Source organism: Protopterus annectens, chromosome 2.part2 (genome assembly GCF_019279795.1).
Source record: "Protopterus annectens isolate FY-2018-M chromosome 2.part2, PAN1.0, whole genome shotgun sequence".
NCBI classification, from domain to species: Eukaryota; Metazoa; Chordata; order Ceratodontiformes; family Protopteridae; genus Protopterus; species Protopterus annectens.
This window is the reverse complement of record NC_056730.1, coordinates 919,739,828-919,755,508: the sequence shown is the minus strand read 5'-3', so window position 1 is coordinate 919,755,508 and position 15,681 is coordinate 919,739,828. Positions and strand designations below refer to the sequence as shown.

At 39.9% G+C, this 15,681-nt stretch overlaps 1 protein-coding gene across 1 annotated transcript in view; it reads right to left on the bottom strand.

The window, feature by feature from the left end:
- The window catches only part of MSH3 (mutS homolog 3), a 3,764,176-nt gene that overhangs the window by 2,496,643 nt on the left and 1,251,852 nt on the right, over positions 1-15,681 (bottom strand). Inside the window, exon 11 of the mRNA XM_044064237.1 lies at positions 12,617-12,701. Coding sequence (XP_043920172.1) covers positions 12,617-12,701 — 85 coding nt within the window. The remainder of the gene's footprint in view (positions 1-12,616; positions 12,702-15,681) is intronic.

The following is a 15,681-nucleotide window of genomic DNA, read 5'->3' as shown; positions in this document are numbered from 1 at the left end:
ATTATCTACCATGGCATTTGTGCTATGCCATATCCACACTTACTGGACCAATGCATACCCATAGCATCCAAGGAGAAGGTGAGCAACAGGCTAGAGGTATATCTGTAAACACTTTCAAAAGTGACTTAGCCAAAGCCTGGCCTCCCCTGCAGCAATTGCAGCAAGCATATCCATGTGATTCTGGTCTCCATCAGTGGTTCAACCTCAGAGGGATGCTCGGACAAATGCCCCACTCTAATTTCTCCCCCTTCAAAGTGGGTAAGCCAACACAAGTCGGTCAAGGCCCACTCCCCAGCTGGCTCCTCAAGTGCCTAAGATGGTACTCAAACTCAGGTCATCGAGGGCAGAGTCAAGGCTCCATCCCTCTATGTCACACAGCCAGACAAGGGAATGGTTAAAACTGCTGCTACTCCATCCATGCCAATGCTCTTTTAAAGGGACCCAGAGGACAAGGAGGAGGGGCTAGGTGCCTCGCAGGTCACCTGTGGTACTTGTCCTCGTTTCCTCTTACAAAAGATGGAGCCCATTTCAAAGAAGAGATAGAGAGAGAAAAAAAGGGAGATACTGGCATCCACTATGGAAAGCTCCTTATCCTCCTCTGCACATGTCCAGTGATCAGGAAAAGGGTTGCTATTCAGGATCTCAACCATAAATCAGACATCCAAAATAGATCAGAACAGAATCTTATAAAAGGAAGACAGTCTAAGGAAGATTGCCTTATGAAAAGATGTCACTGGCTGCACTCCTGCCCATGGCATAAGCTCATGTCAAAAGTATAGTGAAGTAAACTGAACTCAACCTTTGACTCAGTGCACAAAATCTGTGTAGTGAATCTTGGTTATCCAAGAATAGATACGATAATAGCTTTTGTGAGGTATGTTGAAACACAGAAATCTCAAAATTTATACAGGAAAAATGCTTAATGGCCTTAAGACCCAACAGAGCAGAGGAATAAATCCTATAGGTTCACAGCTAATTACTAGGCAAATAACCCTAAAGGGGCTTTTTAAACCTAACCACCCTTTTCAAAAATATTTTACAGGTTTTGAAGCTACTCATTTTATTAGGGTATTGTCTGAGTATGGGTGGGCAAGCATTTACAAGATTCCTTTTCTAACAGGGACATAGGGAGCTGACCAGGGGTAAATGTATGCTTCCCCATAAACGGATTTAAGCTGTACTTGAATAAGTGCAGGGATAAGCTTTGCTTTATTTATGTTGCAGATGAGGTTCAGGTTCCTAGTTTGGTTGTTTCGAATGCCATTAATTTTGTGGATGGGCAACAGGTCCATGAGGGTTGTAACACAGGATGCTTTGAAGGCCAGGCATAGATCACTCTCTGGAATCTGTATGGGACAGAGTACAATGATAAGGCTTTGAGGTGGTCCACGAAGGACATGTTGTCTACATTATGTATACTTTTTGTGAGGAACCTCTGTGGATGTTCTATTTGTTGCATATGCCTGGTCAGGCACATACCAAAGGCACTGTACTCAATGATTGGTTTAATGAGGGCTAAGTAGAAGGGAACAATGAAATCTTAGATCCTAGATGTACTACCCATGCTTATAAGTTGCACACTGTAGAATTATTTCTTTACTACAGCTGACACATGATGGCCAAAAGCAAAGCCACTGGCTACAGGCATTCCCAAATCCCTGACCACAGAGGTGTATTATGAATGCAATAATTTCCATGGGTAGTTGGTTATACAAAATATACTATTATGCATAGTTTTTGAATTGAGTTTTAGATTGTGACTGTAGCATCGGTTATAAGTTTGTTGCCATCATCCATTGCTTTGGTGACTTTTTCAACAAAATCCACCACATTGTGTAGGCATGACCTGCCCTTGATGAAACCAACTGGGTTGGATCAAATGTCTGTAGGTTTCCCATATCCTTGATTATTCCTTCCATTGTCTTACATATCAGACTAGTCAGGCTTACGGGTTAGTAGGTTCCTGGGTCCATGGATGGCCTACCCTTGTCCAGGGGGTAACAGCTGCAGCCCTCCATTCATTTGTCCCCATGCCTGTTTGGAGGCTATGACTGAATAATGCATCTAGTGGACCTGATAGGTCATGTTTCACGCTACTAAGGAGGCATTCTGAAATATTATCAGGTCCTATCAATGCAGTGTTTTTGGTCTTGTTGAGTGTCCTGAGGACCTGTTCCCTAGTAATTGCTGGGGGAGCTTTGATTGAGGGTGCATCTTGAGAGGTGTTTGGGTGCAAAAACAGAGTAAAATTACTGAATTTACCAGCCTGTAGATGTGCTATATCCTTCAGCTCAGTATAGGCACTTCCACTTACAATTAGTTAAACCTTAAAATTTTAGTAATAGCTGAAAAATGCCTTGTGGTTGTTCTTAGCCTGGGAGGCCCCTTCTACCTCAAATATGGCTTTGGTGGACTTAATTCATTCCCTGAATTGTTTAGTTTGATGAGGAAGTTCTTACCTTATCGGGCATTGCATTTTCAGTTTTTGGCTATGATGGTTCCCCTTTGTTATACAGCCTACTGATGTGGGGATTCCACTGGGATAACTTGTTTTTGGAGTTTGTCTTGTGCTTACTTCGGGTAGGTATCCTGCCTCTATGCAGCTGCACACGTGATTGTAAACGTTTGTTGTGAATGATTCTGCACAGGCAGCTGTATTCCCTGGGTACCGGAGAGGCCTGAAACTTTGCCAGAGATTCTCTTAAAATGGGTTAGTTTGCCTTGGAATAATTCCTAAATGTTCTAAGTTTTATTTTGAAGGAGACAGCTTCATGGTTTGACTTGACCAGTGAAGACTTTCCACTGGTGGTGGTGGTGGTGGTGGGTTTATACCTGGAAAGAAACTGAATCTCATTTAAGTATGTTGTTATGGATTTCCTGAGTCAGAGAGGGGGAGCTACACCTTGCAAAGACATGGTAAAGGACTTTGCTTATGTTAAGTTGTACATGAAGGAGCTCGTGTGTGTTATACTGCTTGACCAGCCTTTGGTGTGACTATTTTGATGTAAAATGAGACACCTCCACCCTTTTTGTGCAATAGTTAGTCTAAATGTGTGGAAGGCATTATAGCCCTGCATTGTCAGGTGCTCTCAGTGGATTTAAACCATATCTCAATAACTACACAGACATCTATATTTTCTACGGTTAGGATAGATTGCAGGAGTGGAATTTTTTGTTTAGATTCTTGGCATTCAGCAGTATCACCTTTAGATAATTCTAAATTAGTTTAGCTATGCCAGATAGTTTATCAAGTTGGCAATGCCTAAAAAAGACCCTATGGGGGTGGACAAGGTTTTAGTAAATAGTAGAATGCCAAGAGAGGACAGGTGTAGACCATCCCTTGTGAAGCACTGTAGTCTGTCAATCATATCCTCCCAGGTCAACAAATATGGTCAATTATTAAAAGCAAGCATTTTTTTCCTTCATATTTTGAATCAACCTTAGAGAAGGTAGAATGCTGCTTAGTGCTAGGTGTCTCTCTTCATATAGTTCACAGAGGTACATCTCAGGTCATTTACTCTCACAAGGACTATACCTGAGTCATATTGGTATTTGCCAAATACGTTTAAAACTCTGAACTTACTGCTGATGCAAACTGTAAGTTCCTAAGGCTCTTTTTAATGCTGAGCAGAGGATATAACTAAGGACTCAAGCCTGGTCAGAAAAGAAGACAATGGTGTAGTCAATATAAACTGTTTTCATACACCTAGAAGACACAGAATCAGGGTCCTTTCAAACAGCAGTAACAGCATTCTTAAAGATAGGCTGCCCAAAGGGAAATAAACTGAGACTGTCTTACTTTGTTCCAAGCAACCATTCGGACTCTTTTAGCTAGAATGACATAGGACAGTTGGGTTACCCAACATGAATTCCTTAAGTCCGAAGTCCTTCCAAAAGCAGGCGTATTCAAGTTGATAACACTAAGAGGATGATGGCAAATTATGTTTACCAGTCTCCAGTAGAAAAACCTCATTTTCTCAGACTCTGCCAAGGATGATGAGCTTAAGTGAGAAACAGCAAACTCCTTCTTGGTGTATCATCCACATGTACTCCTACGCTGCTCCTAAGGTACCGCAGATGAATCTGTAGTCCAGTGCGTAACTGAAGCCAAACATGAAAGAGCCAGAGTGTGACAAGGAGGCCATGTCAGAGATGGTACTGTAGGACAACACACCAAAGTTAGGCCTAATGCTAGTATCAAGACAAACCCAATGCAAGGTGCCTGACATACCTGTTCAGCCATTTTCCACTAATCATTAAATAGATTTTTAAGGAACTGTGAGGACCACCTCAACCTTCACCAGCAGGAAGTTAACTAATGAGGAAGGACTAAAGCAAATGCTCCTCCTCTCACAACTCCATACCCTGGAATGTGAAATATGGATTCAAAGACCTTTTCTTCATTTGTAAGTATAGTCTCCCTAGACAAATAAGAGTAGGTGAAATCCAAGTGCTTTTTTAACAAGAAACATCTTTATTAAATTATCACTTATGGCATAGGTAATCATACATTTATATAAATGAAAACAAACCATATTGACATAATTTTAGTTGCAAACATTATATATCACTTATGATCTACCCAGTTACTGTCAGTCAAACATTACCTAGCTCACTTAAGTCCTACCTTTCCTTAAAACTCATTCCTCCTCCAAAACATTATTCTGCATGTATTGTTCTGACAATTCACAGTTCCTCTATGTAATTTGCTCCTATCCTTTTCTAAAGACTCTACTTCCAGTGGTTTTATCTATGTTAGTATATTCACTACTTCTAGTACAGTTGGTTTAGACTTTGATTTCCATTTTCTAGTAACACCTTTTCTGGCAGCCGCCAGAATTAAACTCAGCAAGGCCTTACTGTGTCTAGGCTATTCTGATTCTGTATCACAGCTAAAAAAAAAAAAAACTAATTTCCTTAGTTACACCAATTTGCTCACTCAGTATTTCTGACAGAGTAGTTTGCACAGATTTTTTAAAGTCTACCAACTCACTACACTCCCAAAAATATGTTCTTAATTGCCTCTTTCTTTACCATCACACCATCAACATTTGCAATTTACCTGAGGAATATTGCTTTGGAGTCTGCTTGGGGTATAAAAATACCTACACAAACACTTCCAAGCAAAGATACTAAATTTTCTAAACTTTGTTGTATATTTGGGAGCCATACATATATCCCCCTTGTTTCTTTGTGAATTGCTTATCCAATCTCTCTTCCCAATCCTTTCTACCCTCCTCTGAGTTATTCCAAAGTTATCATGAAATATTTTATACGCCCTACTAATTATCCCTTTTTTAACAGTGGCTTCTGTTCTAGATTCAACTAAAATTTGACTGGGTTTTCCACAGCGGGAAAGTTAGAGCGGAGAGCACTGGTCCCGGGTGTAACTGTTTTGAATAGTTCTCTACTAAAAACATTAACATTGCTGGTCTTTCTCTTAGGATCCCCCATTTCTTTCTCTTTCCCTATACTGTGATATCAATCCTTGATAGGGAAGGCAATTTCTAGTCTGCAGTCCAAATGAACTCTTGGCCTCTTCCTATTCTATTACCTTTCCTCTCTAATTATTTGCTCCAAATACCTTGGTTCCTTTGCCAGCTTTGTCCAGTAAATTCCAGCCCCCTCTTGCTTATTCTCTGTACCCTTAAATGCAGTCAAATCTATCATTAAGATCTCCATTCTCTGTCCCTGTGATGGTGTCATTCTTTGAATACTTTCTGCTCTTTACAAATATAATATTCTGTATGGTTATTGTTATACCCTTAAGGATCTGCATCCAAAATCCCAGTCTCTCCTTGTTTCTTGAGTTTCCCCCGTTTCATCATCCCTTTACACTTTGAAGTATAGCTTTCTGCACATGCTGTGTACAACAGTCTTAACTGTGTAGTTCTGAAATACCCTTCAATCCAGGTAACTCCAAACCACCTTGTTCTATTGGAAGGATCAGCTTATATCATTTCAGTCTTGCACTCTTGCACTCCCAGATAAAATCATTTAACTCTTTACTAACTGTTACCCACAACTTCTCTTCTGGATGAAAAAAATGTGCCTGGCCTGTGTATAAAACTAAGAGGACTAAAAACATTTTCACTGCTTACATCTTGCTATCCATATCCATAAAACAGAGCTTCCAGTTTCTCAGTTTTTGTATTATCTTTTGTTTAGTCTCTTCCCACATATCCATTGCTGACAAAGTAGAATTCTTTTTAATCCATACTCCTAAATTCTTAACTTTATCATATCTCCATAACTATGGTTATTGTTAAATCAATTTGTGTGTGGGTACATAGTTTACAGCTACTATTACCTTTGTTTTATCTTCATTCATTTTGTATCCCGAAAAGATATAAAACTGTCTCAGAATGCTTCACAACACTGAAGTGTCGTTTTCTGATTTTATCAGGTATAAAATATCATCTTCTGCAAATAAAGCCAACGTTTCTTGACTACTATACCAATTATAGCCTTGAATTTCTGAGACCCTTAGTGAAATCCAAGTCCTGATCCCAAGATGGGTGCCAGCAAGATGCCTCCTCACATGACATCATCTGCTATCACAGATAAAGCCCTTAACAACTACCTCTTAATACAGGATGATGAGCAAGACAAGGAAGAAAAAAAAAACACCATCAAAGAAGTGAACTTATGAGGACCAGTCAGCCTTACAAGCATTAAATCTGGGTCCAGGGTCCCTTACACCTCTTACAATTCATGATACTACCTGGGATTTTGCTCTTCCTTTCACTGCATTGATACCGTTTTTGACAACATATTGGCACTGATGAAAGACTAGAGCAAGAGCGGCATGATTGAAATGTTAATTGTGCTGATGCCCACAGATGATGATGTCCTTTCCAACACAATAAAAGTAACGTCTTTGTTAGTCTGCAATTATAATCTGATGAGGAGAGTCACACTTGTAAAGCCCAGATTTTTAAGCATGGAAATGCAGGACCTCTTCCAGTGATGCAGATTTAGACTTTAAAAGCAGCTACAAAGAACTGGGGGCCTTTGGGGGCATGCATGTAGCTTAACTCTGACAAAGAAAGCCATACGTAGATCAAAAGTGGAGAGACTCTACAAACATGGTGACCCATGCTTTTCAGAAAAGCTACATGAGAGACCACAAAATGAAAGAAACGTTCTTTTAAAAAATGGCACCCCCAAAATAAGAAACAAACATGTCAAATGAAATGCATTCTAACACAAAACCACTGTGCCATCTCAGATCTCACTATGTATTACTCTTTCACTAAACACAACTCTCAGCATCACTTGTCACATTCTGTCCTGCAGTCAACATTGAGTGTACCTAAGCCTTCTCTTAACTACTTCTACAAACCCTTTACTTTTCAGTTACATTGTTATCCAGTGCTGTGTCAAACATGTCACTTAAGAACCACACCCATAAGCTCCCCTTTTCACACACAATTATCAATGTACAAAAGTGCATTAAATATAACAATTATCAATTATATTTCTGTGACAGCACATATATCACAGGTCTTAATTCCACATAAACACATTAATTTGATTTTTAATGGCATTATTTATTTTAGGGTGGCATAAATGTCCCCTAGCTCTTTGTTTGGCTCTTCAGTATACATCCAGTTATCAGGACTTTGAGTGAGCCTGAAAACAGCCCTGCAAATTAAGCAGTCAGGACTCCTGCTGATTCCTTTAATACTGCAGGTGAAACAGAGTGCTTATGATACATCTTCATAAGTGCAATCTCAAAATCATCAAGAACACTTGGCAGTGGACAATAGTCATGTGAGAAGTTGTTTTTCTGTAGAGGGGCTATTTCCCCCCTTCTGCATCCCCGCACCCTTGCTACTTACCCCTGTTACTTACACACCAACTCAAAGATCACCCTATCTTAAGCAAGAAGCGAAATATGCACATTATCAATCTGTAAGTAAAAATTCCGGTATTTACATATTAGTGATTGCACTAGTAAGTCAAACACAATTTTGCACATCATTCCATCATTATAGAAATTCAGTTTGTTCTCCCTTCTCCTGTATCACTTTCTTAACATGCTAGTCTTTCATTTCTACTTCTAAATAAACACATAAATCAAGCAATGCTTTTGTCATTTCCTTTAGTTCTTTATTTGCTAAAGATGACCTCCAACAATTCCAAACTCATCTCTATTTTTTCTTTCAGCAATATAACTTGAGAAGCACATATGTGATTATGTAGTAATGCTAATTTTTTTTATACTACTGGTTCTTTAATTTAATTCCACTGTAAAGTGTTTTACGAACAGCACTACAATAAAAGTTGAGTTGAGCTGAGAAGCACTTAACCACTATTACTGTAATGCAAGAGTTAACCTGCATCTTCCTTTTGTCTTTTTTACTGTCCCACTGATTCTATTGTTTGCTTCTTTGTAGGCTGGTTGCAGCACATAATCCCACTGGTACTAAGCTACAATATGCCAACCTTTTATCGCTTATAATACAACTTTTATTTCTTTAGAAGATCAACCAGATATTATTTTTCTATCTGCAACCATTCCCTGTAACCTTTTGTATTATCCTATTTATTCAAAAATCATAGATCACCAACATTAACACAGTGTTCTCATCCTTACTACCCATTAACTAAACAAATTTCATTTACTCATTCATTCATTTTTCAGTACCTTTTATTCAGAGTCACTGTGGAGCTTCTGCCTATTTCAGTACAGGGTATGATGCATAAAAAAAGAAGTTATGTACTCAACATAACTTTCCATCTGAGTAGTTGTACTTAATTTGTCTTCAGACTGTGGGAATAAGAATCCGTATCGGATCCGAGCAGTCAAATATTACTAGCAGCAGCTCCGAGCTCCAGACCCCTCCCCTTACCCATAATACACCTCCACTGCCTGGCAGAGGGTTCAGAGAGAAAAACTTGCTGCACTTCGCGTTGGAAGGAGATGCAAAGAGATCGCAGCAAGGTTGACCCCACTCACTGAAGATCTGTTCTGCTACTGACAAATTCAGAGACCACTCATAAGGCATCAGAATGGTCCGACTTAGCCTGTCCGCTAGGATGTTGGACTGTCCCGGAATGTGCATTGCAATGAGAAAGCGACTGGTGAAGATCGTCCATTCCCATACTTTCATGGCCTCGAGACAAAGGGGGTAAGATCTGGTCCCTCCCTGTTTGTTGGTATACCAGACTACTGACATGTCTGACTGAATGGCAATTGTCCCCAGAGGAAGAAAGGCATAAAGGGCCTGCAACGCTAGAAGGACTGCCCTTATCTCTAGAACACTGATATGCAAGCTGGTCTCTATGGGGACCACAGACCTTAGACTGTCCTGCCCAAACAATGCCCCTCACCCGAGTTGGGAGGCATCCGTGGTCACTGTGGCTTGGGCAGGGGCTAGAACAAAGGGTCTTCCCTCCAAAATGTCCGGAGAGCTCATCCACCATATGAGGGATGACCGACACACTCTACGTAGGTGGACAGGATAAGTCAATGTCAGTTCCAACAGGCATCATTGAACCACTAGAGTCTACTGAAGAATCCACATGTGTAGCCGAGCACACAGGAGAATAGTTATGGTCGCCGCCATCGGGCTTAGGGCCCTCAACACTGATTCCGCCATTGGGAGGTGAGAACGGCAGATAAGGGAAACATGCATCCTGAGGTTTTGAACTCTCTCCGAGGTCAGGAATATTTTGCACTGAAGAGTATATATCCTGGCTCCAATATAGTCTATATCACCTGTACAGGATCTAGGAGAGATTTGGATGTGTTGATTGTGATGCCCAAACTCAGGGCAAGTGTCACAAAGTAATCTCTGGTTTGGGAAAGTAGATGCCTGGTGGGAGCAGTGAGGAGCCAATCATCCAGGTATGGATAGACCTGAATCCTCTGAAGCCTCAGGTGAGCCACTACAACCACCATTACTTTGGTAAACACCCTGGGGGCGGCTGTGGTGAGACCAAAGGGTAGGGCCCAAAACTGATAATGATCAACACCAGTGATCAAGAGACAGTGCTCAAGAAATAATCTCCAGTTCAGTTCACAGCCCTATTAGCTTTACTCACTAACACAGACCAGGGTAATGTTTAACTCACAGTATTGACTGAGATAGTAGGACTACAGATTGTCAAGCAGTGTGATATACTGTAGCTGGAAATGTGGAAGCATGCAGAGCCTGCCTTAGTAATGTGATACCCAATCACTGTAGAAGGTATACAAAAATTCCAAGCAGATGTGGAAGATGATGCTACAGCAGGACCTCCCAAACATCCCTGCCTAGTCCATGTACTGGTATATTTATGCTTTGGAAGTACCTTTGGAAGTTTATTTCTTTTTGTACTGCACAAACTCCATTATAAAGCTTAACCATTTCTAGTAAATGACAAAATCAATTACATAAACACCAAGGCAGCCTTTACAGTATTCATATAATGTAATTTTTATTTAAGTATTCATAAAGACAAACTCAAACTGGTGCCTTAACTATATACCTTCAAATGGTTCTCTTTACCATTAGGAGTTTTCTTGCTGCTAGACGTGGTCCCAGTCCAAAGGTCAAGCTAGACTTTAGGGCTAGGAGAGAAAAGGGGGTTTAGGATATGATATTCAGAGTGCCAGTAAGCACCAAAAACACATCCGAAAGATATTGTGCACAGCCAGGCTATAAATCACATTCCTGCCTTCAGATGGCTCTAGCCTGTCCATCTCCAACCCTGTAAAACTGCTGCTCACATTTTGCAAAGAAGGAAAGCCTGCATTCATCTCAGAACTTAACAATATATAAGATTAAAAAAAAAGTCAAAAACATTCAGCTCATGATCTTAAATGATAAATGACGATGGGTTGCCAACTGGCCCACTGACAGAACTCACACTGTGAAAGTAGCGGACTCCAAATCCGACTTCAGACTACTGACAAGTGGAGTACCACAGGGTTCAGACCTGGGTCCTTCTCCTGTCTGGCATCTACTTCTCTGAAGTACAGGCTAACACAGAAGGTCTTTGGCTAACGAAGTTCACAGATGACTGCAAACTAAGAGCCATAATCGAAACTCCTAATGATGTGGACATTCTACAAGAGGGCTTCACTGAGGCAGATGCTTGGTGTCAAAGCCATGGCCTCAAGCTCAATGTCAAAAAGTGCATTGTCATCCCCCTTTGGTAAAAACTATGTACCCATAAAGTACCACATAGATTGGTAGTCTACTTAACACCGAAAGTATGATAAGAGACCTTGGGACACAGGTGGACAGTAGTCTCTCCTTTGATAATCACATCACCACAGTAGTCAGGAAATCCTTCTACATGGCACACCTCATCACAAAAGATTTCTCATCCAAGAAAAAAAGAGCTCCTTGTTCCCCTCTACTCGTCACTCATTAGACCCATTATAGAGTACAATGCCCCTTTTGGTATGTACCTCACAAGACATCTACAACAACTGGAAAGGCCACAGAAATATCTCACAAAGAGGATTACCAGCCTCAAACAGATGCCCTAGGCAGACCGTCTCAAAAAAACTCCAGCTTTACTCTGTTGCATATTGCCTACTCAGAGGCAATCTCTGCCTAACATACAAAGCTATGTCAAACCCAGAGCTGATGGACATGCTCCACTTAAAGAAATCCCAATCTCTCCAAGCTACATGCTCTAGGGACCTAAACCTTGTCACCCCAAGAAACAGAACATGCTGGAGGGATAGATTCCTGTCCCAGAGACTTCCCACACTCTGGAACAAACTACCTATCTATATCAAACAAAGCTCCTCATAAGCACTCTTCAAGAAAAATCTTGATGATTGGATGGGAAATAGGAAATTCACCCCAGGGATCACTTATGTGGCTCTACTTGATAGGGGTATAGGAAAATAATGTTCTTGGGTGGCGAAAGCCAGGGTACCTTTTTGGCTAGGCTTATATAGGCCCTAGGGCCAATAGCCTAGTACCTACCTATGAACCTATGACAGAAAGCATCTGTCATTAACAATGTCATCAGCTCACCACTGTTATGCAGCCATAATCTTATATATATATATATATATATAGAGAGAGAGAGAGAGAGGAAAAAAGAGAAACATTCCACAGACTTCTTTATAAAAATTGAAGATTATGACTGTTTGAGGTAAAGGGTTCACAAAGTCTTAAAAATCTATTTAACTATAACATTTGATAAAGAAAACCATTAGAAACATTCTTCAGTCTATAGCCTGCAAAGGAAGTGCCCTGCAAAGTGAAAATCAACTAAGCAGGTTCATATAGATGCAGACACATACTCAGTGTGGATCCAAAACTCTAGAGAATTTAGAAAGGCAACTTCCTTCAGACTATAGACTAAAAAGTTCTCACAGCTAGAGCTCCCTAATGCAAGTAAGCTATACGTATGGGAAGAAAGTGAATCAGCAATATGGATCGTTATAGTTCCTCAGCAATCTGATTTTGCAAAGCATCAAAGCTGATAGAATTCTGTTTAAGTGATCACTGCTGCATCACTTTTCTCTGAAAAGTAATACAGCTATATATTTTTCTACTGTAACTTACACTTTTAAAAACCTCAACAAAATGTTTGCCTTGCTAGGCTGGCCTAGAGGAAAGTACTACTATTTTCAGAAACACTAGTATGTTACACTGACCTGAGTTTCCAGGATTTCAAGGTTCTTCAGTGTTGTGCCACTCAGAGTCATGCATTCAGTTTCATTGGAAAACTGTTTGAAGGTGCTGAAAGCCAAAAAGAATTTTATACATAAAACCCAAGCTGCCAGAGCTTCCTTCACAGAATTTGTAATATAAACAGTGCATTATAAACAGCACCAGTGTTTAGCAGTCATTCTTTTAACAGTAATAAAGTGTATATATGAAGAAGTTATCAACATCAGTTAAAATCACAACAGCACTAGTATCTCAGCAGTTTTTTATAAAGCCAAATTCAAATACATTATTTAACATTAATGAGAAATACAAGTGGCACGTCAATTCATATTTAACTGTTAATTTAAGCAACTGAAGTTTGCACCAGAGAAAAACCTACAGTTTTTACACTCAGTGCAGTTGATTTTTCCTTGCCATTGTTTACTACTCCATCAGTGTAATTTTATAGAAAACTGCTTCCCAGTCTCAAAGTAGTGTTACATTTTATAGCCCTGCAGATATATATGCTACTTAAAATATGGGTAGCACCACACACAATGCAAGCCACCAGTAACGCTTGGAGCCAACATTAGGGTCTTACTATTACTAAGGATATCAGGTTGTTGCATGGTTACTGCTCTCAATGAAGCATGTAAATCACACAACGCAAATGCATATCTAAAACTCCAGGACAAAGACTTACACCGTGCATATGCCCCGATGGTCAGAAGGCAGGAATTTAGCAAATTTCTGAAAAAAAAATCTAATATTTCAGTTTAGAAGATTTGGTCTACTACAAAGAACACTGCAGGAGAAAGTAAGGATTTCACGGGAATGGATCAGAAGAAAATACAGACCACTGGTCACAATTATTCAAAGCACAATTTCTAGCGAAGACATATATGGGTCTATATTAGACCATCGAAGTTTCAAAGCTTCGAATATTCTAATACCAACCCCTATTCAGCGAAAGCTGAAAATATCGAAGCAACAGAAAACCAAATATTTTCCTAGGGAAAGAATTCTGTTGTCTGTTTCTGTTGCTTCGGTATTTTCAGTGCTGTGGTGGAAAGTTACGGGTCAGGTTCAGGTAAGTGTGTGACTGGGTGCGGGTTACGTATGTGTACGATTGTGTGGACGTGAGGGTTAGGGCGGGTTAGGCGAGTTAGCGTTAGGGCGCGGGTTAAGTATGTGTGTGATTGTGTGGACGTGAGGGTTAGGTGAGTTAGGGTGCGGGTCAGGTAAGTGTGCGATTGTGTGGACGTGAGGGTTAGGGCGGGGTAGGTGAGTTAGGGTTAGGGCACGGGTGAGGTGAGTGTGCGATAGTGACCGACCTTAGGGTTAGGGTTTGGGTTAAGGTTAGTGGATAATTAGTGGTGTGTGTATAGTTTAGTGTAGGGTTAGGTGTAAGATTTTAGGTGTATGTGTTTGGTATACTTGTGTTGTGTGTATGTGTTTTGGAACAGCAAATTTTTCCCCTAGGAAAAAATTTGCTGTTCTGTATGTTCGATGTTTTCAGCTTTCGCCGAATAGGGGTCGATATTAGAACATTTGAAGTTTTGAAACTTCGATGTTCTAATATAGACCCACATATATAGCACCATCTCCAGGGAATGAGTATGTATGCTCATGTGCTATTTTATTCTATCACTAGGTAAACTTTTCATAATTTCCACATTAAAGTAAAGTAAACAAAACTTAATAAATCATATATTCTACAAAAATGGAAAAGCAAAGCCCTCCTCACCACCTTACTCATGGGCTAACCCTGAATCTACCCTTGCCCCTAACCCTAACAGTACCACTATTAACGTGATGCTTGATCTGGGATTTGTAGCTGAGGTTTACTGATACAGGGCTTTTAAGTGGGAATGATACACTCATTGTTTTCTGAATTAGTTTTAGTATAAGTCAGTGTTTTTGCATTCTGTATTTTTTCAAACATTTGAAGTTCAGTGTTCTGCAGTTTCCATACTTCATGACTGAAACCATATAGATTAATGACACTAGAAGGACTGTTACTGTCAACAGTTTGTCAATCAATATTCAGGTCCCCTAAAATAATTGCCTCAAGTAAGATTTTGCTTAATGCCCAACAGACAAGTTCTTTAACAGTAACTATTATTTCCTGGGAGAACATAAGTAAAGGCTTTTGTGAACATAAACTTGCTAGGATGCTATCATTATTTTGGCACTGAAGAGTTAGGCTGAACTTGTATGAGACCTAGAGAGATTTAAAGTATTCTTGCAGATAATGGCCACCCCATCACCTTTTTATGGGTTCTGCTTAGTCTCTAGGTGTTCCATCACTACATTAAGATTTCTTCATCTTTTACTTTTTTGTTTAAGTCAAGTTTTTTTTGGCTACTGGGGAGTGGTAAGCTACCCAGGCATGTGCATAAGTCAGTTTATTATACTTCTAAGGTTAGTTGTGTTACAGGTGGACACCGTATGGCTTTCAGGGATGACTATTCTGTGATGTGACAGATGTGTTATTTTGTTGAGTGGTTGCAGGATGTGGCTTAGGATGGATGAAAAGACAGCAGGAAGTATGTCTAAAGGTGTTTGAATCTTAGTTTTGATCTACGGGAAAGGCCTGTTGCTGAAAGTAAACTATTACATCCACAACAACATACATAGCTGGACAGCAGCTGAGGAGGAAAAGAGAATAGGGGCTGCAAACACAATGATTAACATCCGACTGTACTGAACAACAAAACTCCTAGAGGGACATTGTGCCTGAATCACATCCCAAAACACATTTAACTGAAATATGCACCCAATCCTGCAGCAATCCTGTATTTACTCTTAGTCAGATGTCCAATAATTGTCCAATGGCGCAAAAATGATTTACAAACAGTCTGCAAATGTAATAACTCTTTTCATGCAATACATTACAAGAACTTACTTCACACTACAAGGTCATTCCAAGGAATAAAATAAAAAGTCATTTTTTTTTACACATTCATGCTATAGTTAGTGTTGGAAACATCTAATTTTTCATCACAAAATGGAGATGTGGAACTGGCGGAAAGCACAGTTGTGTAAAATCTTACCATTAGAGTAAATG